The sequence below is a fragment of the Schistocerca americana genome, chromosome 4 (assembly GCF_021461395.2).
Source record: "Schistocerca americana isolate TAMUIC-IGC-003095 chromosome 4, iqSchAmer2.1, whole genome shotgun sequence".
In the NCBI taxonomy this organism is placed as follows: Eukaryota; Metazoa; Arthropoda; class Insecta; order Orthoptera; family Acrididae; genus Schistocerca; species Schistocerca americana.
The window spans coordinates 282504521-282527372 of NC_060122.1; the positions used below are offsets into that span (position 1 = coordinate 282504521).

The 22852-nt window shown below is 40.0% G+C and overlaps 1 protein-coding gene across 1 annotated transcript; it reads left to right on the forward strand.

Annotated features, from left to right (window-relative positions):
- Window positions 1–691: 691 nt before the first annotated feature.
- On the forward strand, window positions 692–1659 carry LOC124613413 (protein GVQW3-like). The gene is made up of 2 exons (XM_047142116.1): window positions 692–982; window positions 1573–1659. The coding sequence occupies exons 1-2, from the start codon at window positions 692–694 to the stop codon at window positions 1657–1659; spliced, it is 378 nt and encodes a 125-aa protein (XP_046998072.1).
- Window positions 1660–22852: the final 21193 nt, after the last annotated feature.

A 22852-nucleotide genomic window follows, 5' to 3' on the forward strand; every position in this document is an offset into this window, starting at 1 on the left:
AAGCTCAGGGTTGTGGTGATGCATGATGCTATTCAATGTAGCAACATGCCCCACTTCCTTTCTACTGTGCTGATGAAAGATGGTAGTGTAGAAACCTTATTTTATGATAGCAGCGGTAGAGAGAAGACCACATACTGCACACACATTTTTTATTTATGCACAAATATGAAAAGCAGAACACAAATGTAAGCACAGTACAGTTGCAAGGTGCAAAAGAGGGTGAGTATTTTAATTGTGGGAAAGAGCCTTTTACATTTAGACATCATGACTTGGGTGCCATGGACACAACAGGAAAAGAGTCATGACAACAATGCCTGTTGCTCTGAAAGAGAAAACAAAAGAAGTTTGGGGAATTACTCCATTAATTACTAATATATTTCTTACTTTGAGATACTAATGATCTGTTTATCGACAGGTTTGGTTATTAAGAGCTAAATTTAAATGTTAAATTGACATGTTGAAAGTATTATGGGGACTGTTATATACGTGATCTGTCTAAAAAGTATCTGACCTTTGATTTTTCCCACACAAAATAGAGATGATAGTGCAGCCCCACTGTACACAGTAAAGGAAGAGACCTTTATGTGCATGCGTGAATTTTGTCCCCGCCTTCCAGCGTGTCAGTTGCTGCCTGTTGGTAGCTGAGTGAGGCGCTACACGACGTGTTCATCAGATTACTGATTCTCTCAATATGACTGAACATGTTGAGGAAAGATACTGCATCAAAATTTGTCAAAAGCTTGGTGATTCTCATAGACAAACAATTCTTAAGATTCAGCAGGTGTTTGGAGAAGATGCAATGGGTGTAACACAAATTAAGGAGTGGTTCAACCAATTCAAAAATGGCCACACGACAACAAAGAGTGACCAGCATTCTGGTAGGCCCCAAACTGCTCGGAGTGCAGCTGTTGTTGAGAAGGTGCAAAATTTGGTGATGGCAGATCATCGTTTGACCATGCGGAAGATTGCCCAAGAGGTTGGGGTGAGTAAAGATTCTGCACATGCAATTTTGCGTGATGATTTGAACATGCACTGAGTGGCTGCGAAATTCGTGCCCAAGTTGTTGTCACCAGAACAAAAATACCTCCATTTTGACGTTTCACAGGACCTTCTGGACACCACCAACACTGATCCTGGGTTTCTGAACACTGTGATAACTGGAGATGAGTCATGGGTGTACGAGTATGACCCAGAAACAGAAAGACAGTCATCGCAATGGAAGCATCCCTTGTCTCCAATGCCAAAGAAAGTGCAGCAGGTGCGAAGCAAAATCAAGGTGATGCTGACTGTCTTCTTTCATGTCTGTGGAACTGTGAATCACGAATATGCACCAGGACAAACAGTGACAAATAAGTACTATCAAGATGTTCTCCAGTGACTGCGTGATGCAGTTCGGCACAAAAGACCAGACATGTGGACGGCGAAAAACTGGCAACTGCATCATGACAATGCCCCCACACACTCACCCCACTTGATCCAAAATTTCTTGGCCAAACACAGAATTACAGCCATTTGCCAACCTCCCTACTCTCCAGACATGGCTCCTTGCAACTTCTGGTTGTCTAACTATAGTTAACAGCAAAATACACAGAGGAAAGACGACTTGTTGAAGAGAGGAACCTTTCAACATTAAAAATGGCCATTGTATATGAGTACTGACCACAGCACATAACACAAGATTTGTTAAGTCATCTCAATGCAAGCATTTGTGAACAGTTCAACTTCTATGAGTCCAACTGCAGTTCCTGATGGCATTGCTCCACTGCTCCTCACTTCAGTGGCACGGTGGCAAACTGCGTGGCTATGAGACACCTGATCCAGGCATCGCACTGCATGCACACACACACACACACACACACACACACTCAAAGGTGTCAGCTTCACACTGCAGTGCAATATACAATAAACTAGGTTAGCTGCAATGTGGACCAACTACTGTTGTATGTGGTGTTTCACATTCTTGCTAATCTTATCATCAATAATACATATTGGTTTCATTTTAGATAAGCTAAAATGACTTGCTCAATTGATGAACTGTCTCAAAATATACCAATAGTGTCAAATGATGTGACAATGTTCAAAACAGGCAGAGAACTCGAGCAGATAAGTTGAAACAGCTTGATATAGGCTAGAAGACATGACTAATGAGACATCAACATTTAAAACTAAAATAGGTAGAATTTCTCAAATTGAGACAATTTAGCTAACTTACCTACGGAGTTCAGAAAAGAACTAAAGCAACACTGTGATTAGGTTAGGGAGGAGGTGGAGAAAAATTTTAATAATACAAAAGATAAAATCAAACAATTTCATTAGTATCACAGGAATACCTCGTGTAGTGGACCGTATTATATTTTCTCTCATTCTTTTCTTTTTTATACATATAAGATATTTTATGGCAAAGATAATATTTTTAAAGAGTAGAGATACACTCTTCAATTGATTAGTTTCTGTATCTTCACCTCTTCATCTCTATACTTGGTAGCAGACGGATGTATGACGAGTTCCGCCAAGTTAATACTGATAAAAAAAATATGTATTCTAACCATGCATCAAAGAAGTGTTATAAAAGTTATTAGGGAGACGAAATTTATAAATGGATATTTATATAAATAACACTATCTTTTCATCATTTCACCCACGCTGAGAATCCTGCATCAGGAGGATTGAAGCAGACAAGATGAATTTGGGTGAGCAGAGGAGGGGCAATCGGGCCACAGCATCGTCCTAACCAGCTCTATGCACAATGAAGATAACGAGAAGTACATATATTTAAATGATGAATGTTGATCTTAAATGTATTGAATATCTACATCTACATCCATAATCCACAAGTCACCTGACAGTGTGTGGCGGAGGGTACCTTGAGTACCTCTATTGGTTCTCTCTTCTATTCCAGTCTCGTATTGTTCGTGGAAAGAAAGATTGTCAGTATGCTTCTGTGTGGGCTCTAATCTCTCTGATTTTATCCTCACGGTCTCTTCGCAATATATACGTAGGAGGGAGCAATATACTGCTTGACTCCTCAGTGAAGGTATGTTCTCGAAACTTCAACAAAAGCTCGTACCGAGCTACTGGGCGTCTCTCCTGCACAGTCTTCCACTGGAGTTTATCTACCATCTCTGTAACGCTTTCGTGATTACTAAATGATCCTGTAACGAAGCACACTGCTCTCTGTTGGATCTTCTCTATCTTTTCTATCAACCCTATCTGGTACAGATCCCACACCGGTGAGCAGTATTCAAGCAGATGGCAAACAAGTGTACTGTAGCCTACTTCCTTTGTTTTCAGAGTGCATTTCCTTAGGATTCTTCCAATGAATCTCAGTCTGGCATCTGCTTTACCAGCGATTAATTTTATATGGTCATTCCATTTTAAATCTCTCCTAATGCCTACTACCAGATAATTTATGGAATTAACTGCTTCCAGTTACTGACCTGCTATATTGAAGCTAAATGATAAAGGATCTTTCTTTCTATGTATTCACAGCACATTACACTTGTCTACATTGACATTCAATTGCCATTCCCTGCACCATGTGTCAATTCGTTGCAGATCCTCCTGCATTTCAGTATGATTTTCCATTATTACAACCTCTCAATATACTACACCATCATCCGCAAATAGCCTCAGTGAACTTCCGATGTTATCCACAGGGTCATTTATATATATTGTGTGTAGCAACAGTCCTACGACACTCCCCTGTGGCACACCTGAAATCACTCTTACTTCGGAAAACTTCTCTGCATTGAGAACGACATGCTGTGTTCTGTTATCTAGGAACTCTTCAATCCAATCACACAATTGGTCTGATAGTCCACATGCTCTAACTTTGTTCATTAAACAAATGTGGGGAACTGTATTAAATGCCTTGCGGAAGTCAAGAAACATGGCAGCTACCTGGGAACCTGTGTCTATGGTTGATATTGAAGATCTGTTGATATTAGTGCCAGTTAAAGTTCACTCAGGATATGTGTACTTTCCAAATTCTTTCAATTATTCTTTCCAATTTTTTTAAAATTATTCAAGCAGCAGTTATTAATCAGCTTCCATTATGTCTTATATTTTATGCAGAGCACCCTTCTAACATTTTCGGATGACACGAGACAGTGTGGTAATGGGGTGCAAGACTCACATGTCTCCCGCAGTTGACTTGCATATTTTGTGCAGCCGATCCTCTTCTCTGGGTAATCAGATGTGTCGATCTCCCAAAGATTCTTCTCCGAAGACTATAGCGGGTTACTGGAACTTATTAAGCTCCTTCTCTATTCTTGAAATAATTTGTGTACTCATGATGGAACTCTTTCAGTTCATTTATGGTATATTTTCAACTCTCAACACAAAGCAACATTTACTCTTTTTGACATATGTACCTAAACTCTGGCAAGCCAACTGGTGTCTTTAAACGTCAGACTTGATAAAACACAAGTACAATATCATAGTAACAATCCAATGGACATCACATGTGTCCTGCCTCAGGCAGGGCTAAAACCTGAAGTAAGATAAAAGTCTCTAGTCTCAAGCGAGTACTAATACATAAATGTGCATAGAAATCTATATTCAGTTGTTCATTAGCCTTTTTTACAATCACCACAGACATAAACACATCAAAGAATACTACATAATTATTCCTTGAATTTTCATGACGTCTTCTGTGGCCCTGGCGGCAAACACTTGTCAACGTAAGTGACTTGGCTCCCTTACAGTCTTCTAATAACAAACATACGACCTGTACATAGAAACAGGTGGATCGGTAGAAATGTTCTCACTCTTCCACACTCATCCTTAAAATATCGGTGTTCATGATGGTGGAAGGCCAAGTGTTTCTAGAATTTACACCGAAATTCTTGAGGCACTACATATACCTCCCTTTAGCTCGAACACGTGATATTTTATACATATTCATTATGCACAATAATCTCACAAGATAATTCTTTACCTTTTAACAGTACATCTCTTTCTACTAATAACCGTGTGTATTTTACCACAATTATAAAACTTGAACCTTTCAATCCAAGTTCGAGTTAGCTCTTTTCAATCTCCAAAAATTCGTGAGTACCAAATTTTTGTTTTCTATTCCTCTTCCAATCATAAATTACAGGTGTACACATAACTCATGAATACCCTACTGCTTTGCTCTTACTTCCCGTACTATTTTTTCTAAGTATGTACTTATTCGTTACTTATTGTAATCTCGAGGAACTCTGGGTAGAATAAAAGTGTTTCCTTCTTCTGACATTTGTAAATCTTAATCGTAATAATACTGGTGCTGCATAGAATTCAAACCTACCAGACTCATCCCTTTAAATGTGCGACTTTTGTCATGATACTGCCCTTTTTCCCTTTAGGAACAGTACTATATCTTACATGGGTTGATCCTAGGAGTACCCTTTCTCCTCCTGTTTTGGTAGTTATGACCCTTTCTTATTCCTATCCTCCTATGATACAGGTCAATCCCCTTCTTGCTGCCTTTGTCCATGTAGTATAGGTCAGCCTTTCAAAGGCTCATCCAATAAATTTCGTGTGCGCCTTCCGTATCAGTCTTGAGTAGGCCTCCTGGTTCATTGCCCTAGCATACATCTTTATGTATACTAATCTCAAATATTCTCTGGTAAAATTACAAATCTACTTCCCACCTTAGCTCCACTTTCCAATACTCCATCTAATACCCCAGAGTCCTCTTTCACTCCTCACTCCTATTACATAAGCAGATATTATGCCTACACTTAGTAGATGCTATGTCTACCTGTATTTACCAACTTCCAGTAGATACTATGCTTTTCTCAAAGAACTAGCATGGCACATGCGTTGATCATTATTCTCCTGCCTTTACATACATGTAAATATATATATGAGAATGATAAAAAAATCATATCAACAATGTAATGTGTGCATCTACTCAGATGTACGTATATCTTTAGTCCCTTACATCCCTTGGCGGTTCTGACCTCACTTCAGGCTTCTAATTCGAAATTCTCCTGTTGGTGTTTAAGTATATCTTTGTGTGTATGTAGATGTGCATTTGTGTGTCCTGATTTTTCAGCCTACGTATATGAAATAAGTAGGACTTCAGTGACAGAAGTGTATGCATATGGAAAGAGGGAAAGATAGACCGGTACTCAAATGAAAAGTAAAAAAAGAAAAAGTAGAACTGGTTGCTAAGATCAAAGAATAGAAATAAAATAGTCCCAAAGACAGAAAAACCTTTCCCACCCCCGTTCCCCATGATCCCTACTTCACCGGTACTTGAGTGAGAAGCCAGAGGAGGTGTGATGTTAAAGGTCTCCTACAGAACAGACATTCTCACCTTCACCTTTGAAGCCCCCAAAGAAAAATCTTAGCAACACCTATGGAACGGCAAATGGTGAAGAATCAGTTACACTTGTCTGTGAGGGTTGTCTGAGAGGTGGGGTGTGTGATTAGTGTTAGTCATGCTTGTACTTACACTAACCGGCCCTTCCAAAAGTGATACAAACCCTCCCATTTACATTACATCTCACAAAAGGTCTAAAATATTCTATAGAAAATTAACCACTATACAATCAAATAGTTGTTTAGCTAATCACTTTACACTATATTTTATACACATATAAAATATTCTGTTCAGTTTATGTCGTCTAGATATCACTCTGCTTGAATAGTACCATGATATTATCTTTCCACTAGTACTATATTCCATTCATTTCACTTCATGTTTAGAGATCATTGTTTATCAGTGATTCTCTTAAATAGGTCTCAATCTTGTAGTCATATCCGGTTTCCTATGTACTAAAATTATAGGATAGTTTAAGAATTCAAGAATAGATTACAGAATAGTTGATGAATTGAAGGGAGTTCGGTGCAGGAAAATAAGTTTGAAGAAACACTGAAAACAACTTAGGATCCAATAGTCGTCACTCGACCTGTTAACACAGAACGTGAACGTCCCTGGGGGACAGATATGACTCCGCCCGGATCCCATGGATCTGAGCTTAACCTCACTCGATTACTTATACTTAACACCTGGAATCTTCAATTGAACAATCGATATTAATTCCTTAGGCTGGTCTGTGCTCTCTTCCAAAGAATTCATTTCCTGTCTTATGGAATTAAATTTAACATTACCTACTTTTTACAAAATTTCAGTTTTTCACTAAATTCAGATTCTACATCATTATTATTATTATTATTAATTATTATTATTATTATTATTTGAAGTCACATTCAGTCTCCAAAGTAACTATGCCTTCGCATCGATTACTAGATTCTTTGCTTTGAGCAACTATTTTGATGGGCAACAAACCTATATTCGTCATTTGAATATTTGAAGTTTCATTCTGTCTCTGATTAAAGTCAGTGAACATTTGATTCACGAGAGTATTCAAAGAACTAGTGAGTTCACTATTTAAATCTAACTTCAGATTTTCTATCTTACTTAAAGAGTTAATTCAATATTTAATAAAACTATATTAGCTGCTTGACTGTTCAAGGTTTCACTTTGGTTACTTAAAATTTCACTCTGAGCATCTAATTTAAAATTTAATTGGGTATTCACTGAATCTAACTTAAGACTCTGTGTATTTAAAACTGCATGCTGTGCTTCTAAATTTTTACTTAAATTCGCACTCAGGTCATCTCTCAATGAAGTATTTTGAGCATTTGACTTTGTTCTCTGGTCATCTAACTTAGCATCTAATCTAGAATGTACTAAATCTATTTCTCTCCTTAGAGCTTTATTCTGAGCATTTAATTTTTTACTTAAATTTGCAATTTGAGCATTTACAGCTGCTGAATCTGCTCGCTGGGCCTTAATTAAATTCACTAATTTAGACAAATCTGGCGTTTCCTTAGTCACTCTTATAGATGTGACTGGTTCTGCTAGTTGTTGCTCTTGACCCACATTCGTTTTACTCTTGGCTATTGTCATCATTGTAAAAAATCACCTCTGAATATAATAACTATAATAACAGTTTATGATTCAAACGCCCCCTCAACTTTTACCAGACATTTATTAGTTTTCGCTCACCCGGTGTAGAGTTCTAGCTGCGTTGGTGAGCGAATGTGTAATCAGCACCGGTGGACCACACTGGCGCTGGTGGCATCAAATGTTGGTTTCAGCGTCGTTGTCGGTGAGTGGACGCAGTGTCAGCACCGGTGAGCAGCAGCTAGTGCAGTCAGTGTCGGTGGCTGGTTACTGCATCAGCATCAGCATGATGTACTTGTGTGAAGACTGCTTACTCTGCACACCCAATCTTCTTGGTCAAAAAGTTTAGGTCTTCTCCCCAGTTTTCTCTGGTATTACTTTCTCACGTCTTTTACTGTGTTGCAATTGCAATTTTCTTCCATTTGTTTATTGGACTCAATACAACTTCTGGAAATAGTTCTCGCATCTTGTTAGGTCTGATTGCTATGGCAATGCCTAATATCTTCTTTCCGTTTCTGTCTTTAAATTCCTATTTTCTTCGGGTCCTGTCACTTAGTTCACCAAGTTCTAATGTTTTTCGGTGACACAAAATAATATCTTCTTATTTCTGTAATCTATTGATCACATATATGAAATTTAGTGTTAACATACTTGTTGATTAACGATGTACTAGGACTGCTATGCACAACAAAATTCTCTTCTTAGATATATAAATAACTTCGTCATCACACTCGTATCTCAAACTTTAGAAATAATTAAGTACATTGAGACATAAGAGTTGGTTTAAAAACCGTATGAAAATATAAATGTGTCTTGACTTCTCTGAGTCCAAGACATGAATGTGCATAGAAATCCATATTCAATTGTTCATTAGTCTTTTTTACCATCACCACAGACACTAACATATCAAAGAATACTACATAATTATTCCATGAGTTTTCATCACATCTTCTGTGGCACTGGTGGCAAACACGTGCTGTTGTCAGTGACTCACCCTTCTTACAGTCTTCTAATAACAAACTTCTGACCTGCTCATAGAAACAGGTGGATCGGTAGAAACATTCTCACTCTGCCACACTCGTACCTAAAATATTGGGTGTTCAACACGGTGAAAGGCCGAGTGTTTCTAGAATTTACACCGAAATTCTTGAGGCACTACACCCTATTCTAGCCACTATTCAAAAGTGACTGTTTAAAGGATGGTGCCAAGTGGAATATGAACAGACCTTTAAATTGTTGAGAAAAAAAATTGAGATAAATGATCCATTTTATTGTTATAAGAAACTACCGTAATGAGACCTTTGTTGCATTTGTTATATATCTGTGAGACGGAGACCAATAAAACCTTGAAGGATCAAATTAAAATTAAATTCTGCCTACAAATGATGCATGCCAGGGATGCTGATTTCAGTGGTACAGGTAGGAAGCTGCTACACTGTATATTTATATGGCCGCACTTGGTGCCGTCTGTCTCGCAGTAGATAATCTCTTTCCTTCCAAATAATATCCTTTATGGAAAGTGCATTTCTACAGAAAAGAAGAAAATTTGTGTAAAGTCATTATTAAAGTGAAACATAAGTCATTCAAATTCTATAAGAATGTAGCAGAGAATAATCCAGTTCATTAATGAATATGCACATAAATCTACTTTAACTGAAAAGTACCGATACAAACAAAATTTCATTTTTGAAATTTTTTTTTTTTTCATAATTTTGTTAAATATTGTTCACAGTGGAGTCAAAGGAAGTGGCCATTGTTGAAAATTCGTTACAAAATGCAATATGCCAAGATGTTGGAAATCCGAGCTTGGCAACAGTTGAAAGTAATTGGCCAACTCGTGAACTGGCCAATGGCTGCCAAAAGAATGTGGTTGGAGTCCCACTATTAAAAAATTACGACACTGGTGATATAACTAACCAACCATGATGTCACTTTTATGACGCTCCCTGAGAACTTCTCAGTTGTCACCCGGAAACATTTTTCCAAACAATTAAACTGAAGCGCGTGACAGAAAAACTTCCTCTGACTATTTGCTCAAGACGTCACAAACAGAAGAGCAGGAAACAATTCATAAAAGCAATGTAAACGCTAGTGACACCAACAATTTGACACAACTCATGCAACTAATAACACAACAGTTAACAAAACAACAGGAATTTCAGGAAAGTGTAACACAAAGGCTAAAGGGTGTAACACAACAGGTCACATGACATCAGGAAAGTATAGGACAACAGTTTACACAGCAAAATCAAGCATTTCATGATTTCAAGAGTAGTGTTAGTCAACAGTTCAGTGAGGTGAGCAAATTATTTAATGAACTATCCGGGAAGTTGACAGAGCTTGGTAACAACTAAAACAAGAAATAATTACTGACATGTCCCACAATATAAATATTATAACAAAAAAGGTATCATCAGTAGAAAATAAACAAGAACAACTTGCGGGTGAGTTACAAAACCTCAGTGAGGCATATTCTCAAAATGAGGAGATGTAATGCCAAGTGGATGTGTCAGTAAAAATTGTGACAGATGCAGTCAGCGAGCTGCAAGACGTGTGCAAAAACCTACCTACAGAAGTACAAAAGTTAAGTCTAAGAGTAGACCAGTTAAGTTTAGAGCCAAAATTTGCCAAAAACCAGAGTGAGAAGTTATGTGCCAATGTAAAGGAAATAATTGAAAAAGCTGAAGCTGGGATGCTGGATTAGGGCAGCACCCTTGCTGAAAAGGTAGTGTTAGAGCGCAAAATTTATGTAGATACTGTAAAAGAAGCACTGAAAGAGAAAGAAAATCAACTCATAGCTAAAATAGATTCTGGTTTAAAGGAACCAGCGGAAAGGTTATGAGGCAGTATTTCTAAAACTACTGACATTTCAAAACAGCATCTGACAGAAAACAAATCCATGTTTTTAGGAGAGTTAGATACTTTCACTGGATACCCACAATACGGGCCTAGCCCATCGAAGTAAAATAGTGAAGGTTGCAGAATGCAACAACACTTGCCAGCAGCTGTAACTGTCGAGCAAGTGCAGTTGCCATGCACTACACCACAAGCAACATAAACACACCTGCCACTGACAGCGTGGCATGTTTATCAACATTACTTTTTCAAATGGTAGAAGAAGAGGAAAATCTCATCCCTAAAGTAATTAGCTTCACCAGTCACACCTTATCCGAAGCTGAACATTCATAGTCAGCCACAGAGTAGGAAGGTTTGGCTGTAATTTGGTCCTTTAGAAAGTTTGAATATTTCCCTTGGGGTAAACACACAAAAGTATACTGTGACCATCAGTCCCTATCATTTTTGTTAACTTGTAAATTGCTACACCAATGAATAGCAAGGTGGTGTATGTATCTTCAAGAATTCGATTTTGAAACAGTACACATAAAAGGAAATCAAAACATAATAGCTGATGCTCTTTCTCAACTACCATAAGGCTTAGAGGAATTCAATGATCTTTTAGTGCAGGAAGGTGAAATAAGAGCCATGTTGATGGAGGACAAAACACTCCAACCATACTATGTCCACATGAGTAAACACATGGAGCAATTACAGCAAGAAGACACACGCTGGAGTAAGGTAAGAGCAAAACTTACACATAACGGTGATGAAAAGTTAAAAAAGTTTTTCACTGTTCACATAGGTGTTCTGTTCCATAGGAAGCCTCCCAAACTAGAACAATGACACGTGTGTCTGCCAGAGGGATATGTTGATGATTTTATCTTACACACACACAGTAACTTGGGACCATCATGGCACAGTAAAATGCACTGATAAAATAGGTAAATACTGTTCTTTCCCCAACCTCAGACGAAGAGAACTACAGGTGGTAAGAAAGTGTATTGTTTGCCAGAAGGCAAAAAATTTTAACATCTACAAACAAATAGAACTACATCCCATTGTTGTTAAGAAACCTCTAGAAAAGGTATCATTAGATGTGGCTGCTGGACCCTATCCCAGACATAAGGAGGGAGTGAAACATATAGTAGGCCTGTATGATATTTTCATAAAATACATAAAACTGTATGCTGTACAGGACATTACAGCCAGTTAAATTAAACAACAAATCAAAGAGGATTATTTTGCAAGAGTAGAGAAACCAAAAGTCAGATTAACAGATGATGCCTCATATTTTGCCGGATGTAAATGGAAAGAGTTTGTAGATTCCAACCAAATCAAACACATTTTAGTATCCAAATTTCATCCCGAAGCATCCCCCATAGAAAAGGTGTTTAAGGAATTCAGCAGGTTTATGATGGCCTAAATACCTCATAAACATGTCAAATTGACTGAATATGCCACTCTGTTCTTACAAGCTGTTAACAACCTTCGCCATACATCAACTGGATTTCCACCAAATGAGCTAATGTTCAATTGTAAACAGGTAGACAAGTGGGAAAAACCTTTGCCCAAGATACCAAATTCAATTTTAAACAGGTAGACAAGTGGGAAAAACCTTTGCCCAAGATACCAATACCGGAATTATCACTGGATGATAAAATATGACAAGCAGTAATCAAACTCGAAACCTGGGCTAAACACAGGAAAGGAATTTCTGACAGAAACCTGAAACGTAGAACACAATTTTATATAGGACAAAAGTGTTAATTAGAACACATCGCAAATCCACAAAAATTGGAAAACTGAACCATAAGTGGCAACTACTTTACACCGGACCGTACATAATTACTAAAATCCCTACACGGGAGCATACAGATTGGTACACACTAAGATATGAGAATATTTATATACTGAAGAAAGGGCTGTATCCCTCTAACTAGTATCTATTTATAATAATATTATATTTAGGATACTGGAAAATCACATTCCAGAATTTATGTTGTTAGTTGAGCTGGAATATTTTTGTTTGTGTTTTTTCTTATGTGTTAAATGTGTAAATGATAAGGTGAGTGGCTGTAACAAGAAAGAATTTTACTGTCTAGGGACGTTGATACTTTAAATACAATACTGTGCCTTGTGTGTAGCCCAGTTGTAAACAAAGAAACAAACTTGTGAAACGCACGATAGCACGCAATGCAATACACAACTCGCCTCAACGTTAGTGGTAACAGAGCAACGTAGTGCATGCGCATTGGGGAGCAAGCTAATCAACAAACCGTGCCAGACAGACACAGCTGGGAGTATTGGAGCACCAAAAACAAATATACCCTATACCTTAGTAAAGCCTACTGCATAAACAAGGGCACAGAAAATTAATGGAGTGTCTATGACTATCTACACAATACACACAAATGAAGATAAGCTAGGGGATTATATGGCAGTGGCCTTGCCGCAGTGGATACACTGGTTCCCATGAGATTACCTTAGTTAAGCACTGTCGGATGTGGCTGGCACTTGGATGGGTGACCTTCCTTGCTGCCATGCACTGTTGTCATTTTTTGGGATGCACTCAGCCTCATGATGCCATCTGAGGAGCTACTCGACCGAATAGTAGTGGCTCCGATCAAAGAAAACCAACATAACGACAGGGGGAGTGGTGTGCTGACCACACGCCCCTCCTATCCGCATCCTCAGCTGAGGATGACACGGCGGTCAGATGGTCCCGATGGGCCACTTGTGGCCTGAAGACGGAGTGCTTTAAGGGATAATATACACAGAAAGGGACCCTAAAGTATGAGATATTTACTTAACTTACGCTACTATATACCTTATATTTATATATGTACAATATTCAAAAATTTGAGTATTGAATGTGTGTGCACTAATTACATTTGAGGGACCAGAAAACTCTTGCTGCAGGTAAACAAGTGAGTACAATATAAGTGGCAAACTGAATAAGAGGTTGTACCACATCTATAATACACTTTATCTTTTAGAGTTATAAGGTAAGTAGCGACACACACATGACATTAAATGAGTTTGTGATAGCATGACTGCACACTGAGGCAAATGAATACATGGTTGAATATATGAAAGAAGTATTAGTAGCCATTGAGCCACTGTACACTTATCTACGAAGATTTAATTTTAAGTTAGTTTTAAGTTTTTCTTCCAGGGCACAATGCACCGAGGCATTCTACAGTGAAGAAAAAATGGTTGTAGAGTGTTAGGTGCCCTATAAAAATAAGAAGGACCATGCAGCAAGACAAATATTGTTATAAGTCTATGATACATATGAATGTGATAGTGTGAAAGTATGTGTAGAAGAAAACAGTTGCAGTACGTCACATGTCACGATGCTGAACTGAAGTTGAGCGCTACCAAATAATCAAGGTGTTGAAACCAAACTAATGTGAGCATCGTACCCATGAAAGCATCAAATACGTGATTTACATTGAAATTTTTATGCATGTTTGTTACTTATGTAAACACTGTTTTACACTTATTGTACATAACATACAGTATTGATGGTCTAGCTCTGTATACCTCGGCATATGATATGGTTATCCTTTATACAATGAGCATAACAAGTAAATATTGAGCTGCATTTTAAACACTGAGGAAGTATGTGATACAATTAGTAACGTGAGATTTGCGTTGTGTTCATAAGCAACTAATGATTTTGTTCTTGGGATCACAGTTAAGTCTAGCACCAAGGCGCAAGTGAGCACATAAATGCCTTTCCATGAAATTTCCCCAATCCTGTAGTGTGTAGATCCTTCCTGGATAATGCTACAGAGGCGAGGCCATGCGTAGTTATTTGAGCAGCAGACAGAATCTATTGTAGTGACTACTGTTTACTTCTTTAATTATTTGGAATTGATAAATATGCTCCAACAAGAAGTCACTGTGAATCAGAATGAAAGATATGTCAATTCATGTCATAAAAGAAAAATAGAATCCATTCTTGTATAAACGCTATGTAAAGAATGTAAAACCAAATGAGAGTAAAAGTAAAAAGTGTACTCATATAATTAGATTTTAGATATATAATTTAACAAAATGTACTTAAACAAAATGAAAATCAGACTATAACGTATATTAGCAATGATATGGCATGTCTATATTAGCAATGATATGGCATGTCAGCAAATGTATAGGATAAGTTTATTTTTGGAGTTGGTTTCTTTTTTTATATTTTTTAATTTTTGTATGTGTATAGTATGTGGAAAAGACACTACAGAAACTTTGTGTAATGCAATGGTATGAATGACACTCATAAACAAAACGCAAAACATACAAAACCTCCCTGCAAAGTGGTACGTGTGCCTCTGAAATACATGTGTGTGTGTGTGCGAGATAAACTGAAGATGACGATACTTCATGTAACATGAATTTTCTGTCTTTGACAACCTTGTAAAAACATGAATTTTCTGTGCTCGACAATGTCGTAAAAGTGGCAAGAAACTTACCTTGTCAACGGATGTTGGATGTACAGCTTCCTTGGGAAGCTGATATGGAAACCAGTTGTCACCATGTCGAAGATTTCACAAAGGATCAAGCCACTGAACATGAGCTTCACGTATTTGTGCAGTGATGGCTATTGTGAATGCCAGGCATCGTCACTCTAACTTTGTATTAAACATGTGAAAGTGAGCTGGGACAGTAACAGATGTCGCGCTGTGTGTGCATGCTTCACAAGCCAAACACTGGACAGATACTGACTGACAACAATGGGACTATTTAGTTACAGCAAGAACTTTGTTATGAATGAAAACTTGTGTCTGTATGTGTTAAAAGAAGCTGACATGCCAATACAAATTGATGACTATATAGGATAACTCCAATGGCAAAAATAAAGGCTGTACCCATACCAGCCAGGGTTATCAACCATCAAAAAGAGAAATAAGCTCAGATACTGTGCACCTCCGTTTGACATCAGTGCATAGTAAGGGGCCGTTGTAGTGGATTATATTATTTTCTCTCTCATTCTTTTCTTTTTTATACATAAAAATATTTTGTGGCAAAGATAATATTTTCAAAGAGTAGAGATACGCTCTTCAATTGATTAATTTCTGTGTCTTCAGCTGCTTGCCTCTATAAGTGGCGGCAGGCAAACATATGACGAGTTCCTCCGAGTTAGTACTGATAAAAAGATGTGTATTCTAACCACACACTAAAAAGTGTTATAAAAGTTGTTAGGGAGACGAAGTTTATATACGCTTATTTATATAAATAACCCCATCTGTACATCATTTCACTGATGCCGAGAATCCTGCATTAAGAGGATCGAAGCAGATAAGAGGAATTTGTGTGAGCAGTCTCCAGCTCTATGCACAATGGCGATACTAAGAAGTGCATAAATTTAAATGATGAATGTTGATCTTAAATGTATTGAATATTGAAGATCTGTTGATATTAGTGCCAGTTAAAGTTCACTCAGGATATGTGTACCTTCCAATTTCTTTCAATTATTCTTTCCAAATTTTTTAAATTATTCTAGCGGCAATTATTGATCAGTTTACATTATGTACTACATTTTATGCATGCTCCCTGTTCTAGCCACTATTCAATGGCTCTTATATGTACAAAAAAGAAAAGAATCAGAAAAAAAATAATTTGATCCACTAGAATCGAAACAATTAGAAACAGGAATACATGTCCTATTCTGCCAGTGACAGGTGTGTACATTATAGGAATCACTGGCACTAAAGTAAAACAAATTCTACACGAGACACAATTACCTATATAAATAAATAATTTTAAGTTTGTGCACACTTTGTTAATGGTACCTACTGTTACCTTACAAATATCATTAGACTGAGTGGTAAGTAAAGTAAAAAATAAAAATAGACTTCAACAATAAATTATTATACTGAGGTCAAAGAGTATCAAAATTATGTTGCAGCACTTAAGGCAAATCTTGTAGGAAATAATACCAACTTATCATTAATTACTATGCATTTAGTTGCTACAGCTGAAATGGTAAGTAATGAGGAAACACAGAAAACATTAATGGGTCAATCAAACAAAAAAGGTTTAAAGCTCTTGAGTCACATCGTTAACAAAGGAGCAACAAAAGGATTTATACAATATTTTATTTAAGTATATAATATATCATGAACCATTCTTTTCTGAGCCATACCCAGTTCCACTAAGTTTAAGAGTAGCTGTGAATGTATAAATAAATAAGATGGTAGAAAATAAGATAAGGGAAAGAAGTCTATGTGTATGTAATAATCCTCTACTAACAGTGAAGAAAGCCAGAAAGCCACAGGAGTGTGTGCTTAGTTTTAAATGAATGTGCAAGAAGAATGTGCCACTGGTACATGCAAGGTAGAAATACTGCAGAGTACTCTGTTGTGGAAAGAATGGGGAAAATGCTTTGTCTTAAGAGGCTCTTGATGTAGAACTAATAGTAATTTATGGAAAGTCAAAGCTATACAATACTATGATTAGTTATTTAAATTATTCTATACAACATCTTTCAGCTTAGTCGGGGGATCTGCGGTGGTACTTGTTCCCATTGAAAGTGGCACAACATGTCTCACTTCCTTTCTACCATGCCGATGAAAGATGGTTGCACACAGATCTTAATTTATGGCAGTGGTGGTAGAGGAAAATGTGCATACATGTGTACAAATTTTTTATTTATGCACGGAAATGAAATTCAAACGTAACAGTACAGCCACAGGGCATGGTGAAGGGTGAGTTTTTTAGTGGTGGGAAGGAGCAGTTTACACTTTGACATCACGATTCAGGTGCACCATGAATGACAAAGAAGAAGTGGTCAGGATGATAATGCTGTTGTTCCAAAAGAGAAAACAAAAGAAGATTGTACAGAATTACTAAATTAATTACTTACTTACTTCTTGACTTTGGGATACTAATGATCTGTCTGTCAGCGAGTCTGATTATTGACAGCTTATGTGAATGTTTAATTGATATGCTGAGAGTTTTATGGGGACTATTAAATACATAAGGATTTTGCAAAGAAGTGGTTACACAATTTAGTAGTTAGTGGGTGGCAAACATAGTCTTCCATTATCACAGCACCTCCTGCAGAGGCAAAGAAGTTCGAAACAGTTATGAGTGGCACTGCATGGCAGAACCACAATGTAAGGAGTGACACAAGTGCAGAAAGAGAAGATTAAAGGTAAAGGTAATTACAAACACATGACTGACAGATCACATTCACAGAATTGTTACCCTGGTTAAGTACTCTCCAGCAGTAAATACCAGTGGTAATATTCCCGGGTGAAAGGATATCAATGGTAAGATAACATTGCTATCCTCAGTGAATGCAAAGAATTACAGGATCTGCTGAATGGAATGAACAGTTTAATGAGTACAGAATATGGACTGAAGCTAATCCAAAAAAGACCACAGTACTGAGAGCAGCAGAAATGAGAGTAGCAAAATTAACATCAAAAGTGTAGATCATGATGTAGATGAAGTTAAGGATTTCTGCTACAGAAACAAAATAGCCCATGACTGATTAAGCAAGGAGGACATTAGAAGCAGACTAGCACAGGCAAAGAGGGCATTCCTGTCCAACACAAGTCTACTGGCATCAAACATAGGTCTTAATTTGAGGAATGAGACTACATCTGAAGTACAGCATTGTATGCCAGTTAACCATGAACAGTGGGAAAACCAGAGTAGAGGAGAATTGAAGCATCTGATACGTGGTGCAACACAATGTTATAACGTCAAGTTTAACACATATCTCAAAACGACACAACACATATAAGTCACAGAGTAAGTTGACAAGCAAGACATGTATACACGTTAGCATTCAAATGAGCACTGAGTCCCAGTCTAGCGGCCGCTGCTCGGCTGGCCGCTTAGGTGGCACAGCTGCTGCATGGCTGGCAGACAGCGCCGCACGTAGTTGAGGCGTGTAATTGCGCGGCGGCACTTTGAATGATCGGCAAGTCATAACACTTTTCCCCCCTTTGAAATTGTTGCACTGGTCTTGATGGAGGTGTCCTGGAGATGGCTAACGTCCATAGGCGTTGTTTGACTCGCCATAAAGTCTCGAGGAGGAGGCATCCCGTACGGACGGAAGTGTCCCCGATGATAACGGGTTGAGATGACAGGAGACGTAGGGGTCGAATCTGCTGGGGTCCCGTGCACCAATCTGCCCGTTGCGGCAAGTCCAGTTGATATGACAGGAGACATGGGCGATGTGTCAGCATCCGTTGGAGGAGGAGGCAAGTAGATTTGCTCTGACAGAGGATAGTCATCCAGTTCCTGCATGGGCACGTCTCCTGGTGGCGTCCGTTCTTGTGCTGGCATCCCGATGACGGTGAGAGGGCTGCGTTGTGAGTATTGAGAGATGCCAAGATCCCGAGCGTCAGGTAGAGCCAAAGGTGGTGTAGCGGCATTCAGAACAGGCGTTGCTGGCATACGAGGCCGAAGCTGGTCCGAATGATGCACTGCAACACCCATGTCCGTCTGGATTTCATACAGGCGTCTGCCACGGTGTCTTAAGATGCGGCCCGGGCTCCATTTTGGCCCCATGCCCAGACGAGGTCGTTGGCGGTGAACCGGCCAAGTGAAACCACCTGCGGCCGTGAGGTGGAAGGCCGCAGAAGATGAAGTAGCGTGCGGGGCTGTCAGCCATGTAAGAGCTCAGCCGAGTTGTGGTCGCCCATGGGGGTGAAAAGGTAAGACACCAGAAACTGGAGAAGCACATCATCAGCAGCAGAAGAAGTCAGAAGTTTCCGCATCTGAGCCTTAAATGTGCGGTCCAGTCGTTCAGCCTCACCGTTGGATTGTGGATGGAACGGCGGGGCCGTGACACGCATAATGCCGTGACGAGCACAAAAATCCGCAAATTTGGAAGAGGCAAATTGCGGACCACTATCAGTAACAAGAGTAGAGGGGAGGCCTTCCAAAGAAAAAATGCGGGCGAGAGCACTGGTGGTTGCTGCGGTGGTAGGCGACGTGCAACGGACAATGAAAGGAAAGTTAGAGCAGGCGTCAATTATGAGGAGCCAATAAGTACCTAAAAAGGGTTCCGCAAAGTCAGCATGAATGCGCTCCCAGGGCTTCTCAGGCGAAGGCCACGGTGACAAAGATGACTTCGGGGCAGCGGCCTGTGACGCCCAAGGGCCGCAGGCAGCGACCATGTGTGCTATTTCAGAGTCGATGCCAGGCCAGTACACATGGCGGCACGCCAGAGATTTTGTGCGAGACACACCCCAGTGCCCTTGGTGAAGGAGGCGCAAGACCGAAGCACGCAAAGACGCAGGTACCACAACACGCGGCGAAGCATTGTCAGTGGAGAGGAGGATAACACCATCCCTCGCCATGAGGCGGTAGCGCAAAGCGTAGTAGTTCCGCAACGGATCAGAAGTCTTAGCGGACAGGCGATCTGGCCAACCCTTCTGAATACAGCATAAAACCCGGGAGAAGGTAGGTTCAGAACCCGTAGCAGCCGCCAGCCTGTCCCCAGTGATAGGGAACCCGTCCACAACCCGCTGCTCGGCAACATCCAGGTGGAAACACGAAAGTTCATCCCTATTGAATGCCTGATCAGGACCCATGGGAAGGCGAGACAGAGCATCAGCATTCGCATTTTGAGCCGTTGGCTGGAAATGAATCTCATAATTGAAACGAGACAAGTAAAGAGCCCAACGCTGGAGGTGGTGTGCAGCCTTGTCGGAAAGTGACGTTGATGGATGAAACAAGGAAACAAGTGGTTTGTGATCTGTAACAAGATGAAATTTTGAGCCATAGAGAAAAACACCAAGCTTATGAAGAGCATAAATAATGGCCAAAGCTTCTTTCCCAATTTGAGAATACTTTTGTTGGGCATCCGTGAGTGTTTTGGAGGCATAAGCAATGGGTTGTTCCGAACCGTCAGAAAAACGGTGCGCAAGGACTGCACCGACCCCATATTGAGAGGCGTCTGTGGCAAGAACAAGATGTTGGCCAGGTCGATAAGTAGCCAGGCACGGGGCCTGTTTCAGCATAGTCTTCAATTTCTGGAAAGCCGCTTCGCATGACGCGGACCAGTGAAAAGGCACTTTTTATGCAACAGGCGATGCAACGGCTGAGCCACCGAAGCCGCAGACGGTAAAAACTTGTGATAGTATGCTATTTTCCCCAAGAAGGCCTGCAGTTCCTTAACAGATGTAGGGCGAGGAAGGGCATCGATCGCAGCGACAGTTTGCTGAAGTGGACGAATACCATCCCGAGAGAGTTGAAACCCCAAGTACGTGATAGATGCCTGAAAAAATTGTGATTTCTGAAGATTACTCTTAAGACCGGCAGTCTGTAAGACATGAAAAAGTGTGCGAAGATTTTGAAGATGTTCTTCAGTGGTGGAGCCAGTGACAACAATGTCATCCATGTAACTGATACACCCAGGGACAGGGAGCAATAATTGTTCCAAGAATCACTGAAAGAAAGCAGGGGCGCTAGCAACCCTGAATGGCAAGCATTGGTATTGATAGAGGCCGAAAGTCGTGTTAAGGACCAGAAACTGCTGGGAAGCAACGTCGAGAGGAAGTTGATGATAAGCTTCTGACAGGTCAATTTTAGAAAAATACTGGCCTCCAGCAAGTTTAGCGAACAGTTCTTCAGGACGGGACATAGGGTAAGTGTTGATGAGGCATTGAGCATTTACAGTGGCTTTGAAATCGCCACAGAGACGAATATCACCATTTGGCTTAGCAACGACAACGACAGGAGAGGACCACTCACTGGAAGTGACAGGAAGCAAGACCCCTGAAGTAGTGAGACGATCCAACTCCCATTTTACCCTATCACGAAGGGCCACAGGAATGGGCCGAGCCCGAAAAAACTTAGGCCGAGCAGTGGGTTTGAGCGTGATATGAGCTTCAAAGTCGTTTGCACGGCCTAACCCAGGGGAAAAAAGGGACGAAAATGTCGTCGACAAGGAATCCAGTCGAGCATAAGGAATAGCATCAGAGACGATACTGACAGTGTCATCTATGGAGAACCCAAAAACGTGAAAGGCATCGAAACCAAAAAGATTTTCTGCGTTGCTCTGGTCGACCACAAATATGGGAACAGTGCGAATGACAGATTTGTAAGATACCTCAGCATTAAACTGTCCCAAGAGAGAAATCTTCTGTTTATTCTACGTCCGTAATTGCCGAGTGACACGTGACAGGAGTGGAGAACCCAACTGAAGATACGTCTGAGAATGCTATCCACTTGCATGCGAACATTTCAACCAAGGATTTGGACAGTGAGGAATAACTTCCCTGAAAGGGAAGAAGTGCAATTGACAGACAACACAGAATCAGAATCAGCGTCATGTTCATGAACATCATGTATGCGGTCGGATTTGCAAACGGAAGACACATGACCTTTCTTTTTGCAATTGTGACACACAGCCCAATGTTGGGGACAATCCTCACGTGAATGTTTCGTAAAACACTGCAGACATGAAGGAAGTCGCCGGGGGTTTTGCTGCAGTTTCTTAGCGGGTTGTTTACGGCTAGGTCGGGGCAGCGCGTGGGAGCGCACTGCGGCCACGTCGGCCGGCGGGGACACGTCATCAACAGCGCACAGAGGTTGTATTTCCCCGACATCACCCCACACCTCTATTTGCGCCCTAGTGGCACGAGAAATTTCAAAAGACTGCGCAATGGAGAGAACTTTATCTAGAGTCAGATTCGGCAACTGAAGGGCACGTTGCCGAACTTCTTTGTCGGGCGCCGACCGGATAATAGCATCCCGTACCATGGAACCGGCATAGGATTCTTTGTGAAGGTCAGTAACAAATTGACACTTTCGACTGAGGCTGTGAAGTTCAGCAGCCCAAGCGCAATAGGATTGGTGTGGCTGTTTTTGACAACGATAAAAGGCAACACGAGAGGCTACCACATGCGTTTGCTTTTTAAAATAGACAGACAGAAGTGAGCACATTTCAGCAAAGAACAAAGACGCAGGATCCTTCAAAGGAGCCAATTGCGACAACAACTGATACATTTGAGGTGAAATCCAGGAAAGGAACAGAGACTTACATGGTTGTGCATCCGTGACATGAAATGCCAAGAAGTGCTGTCGAAGACATTTTTCATAATCAGACCAGTCTTCCACCGTCTCGTCGTAAGGAGGAAAAGGGGG

Coding starts and splice junctions, on each gene's coding strand:
- LOC124613413 (XM_047142116.1), top strand. CDS start 692: ATGACTGAACATGTTGAGGAAAGATACTGCATCAAAATTTGTCAAAAG. Junction 983..1,572: donor AGATTGCCCAAGAGGTTGGG/GTGAGTAAAGAT, acceptor GTCTAACTATAG/TTAACAGCAAAATACACAGA.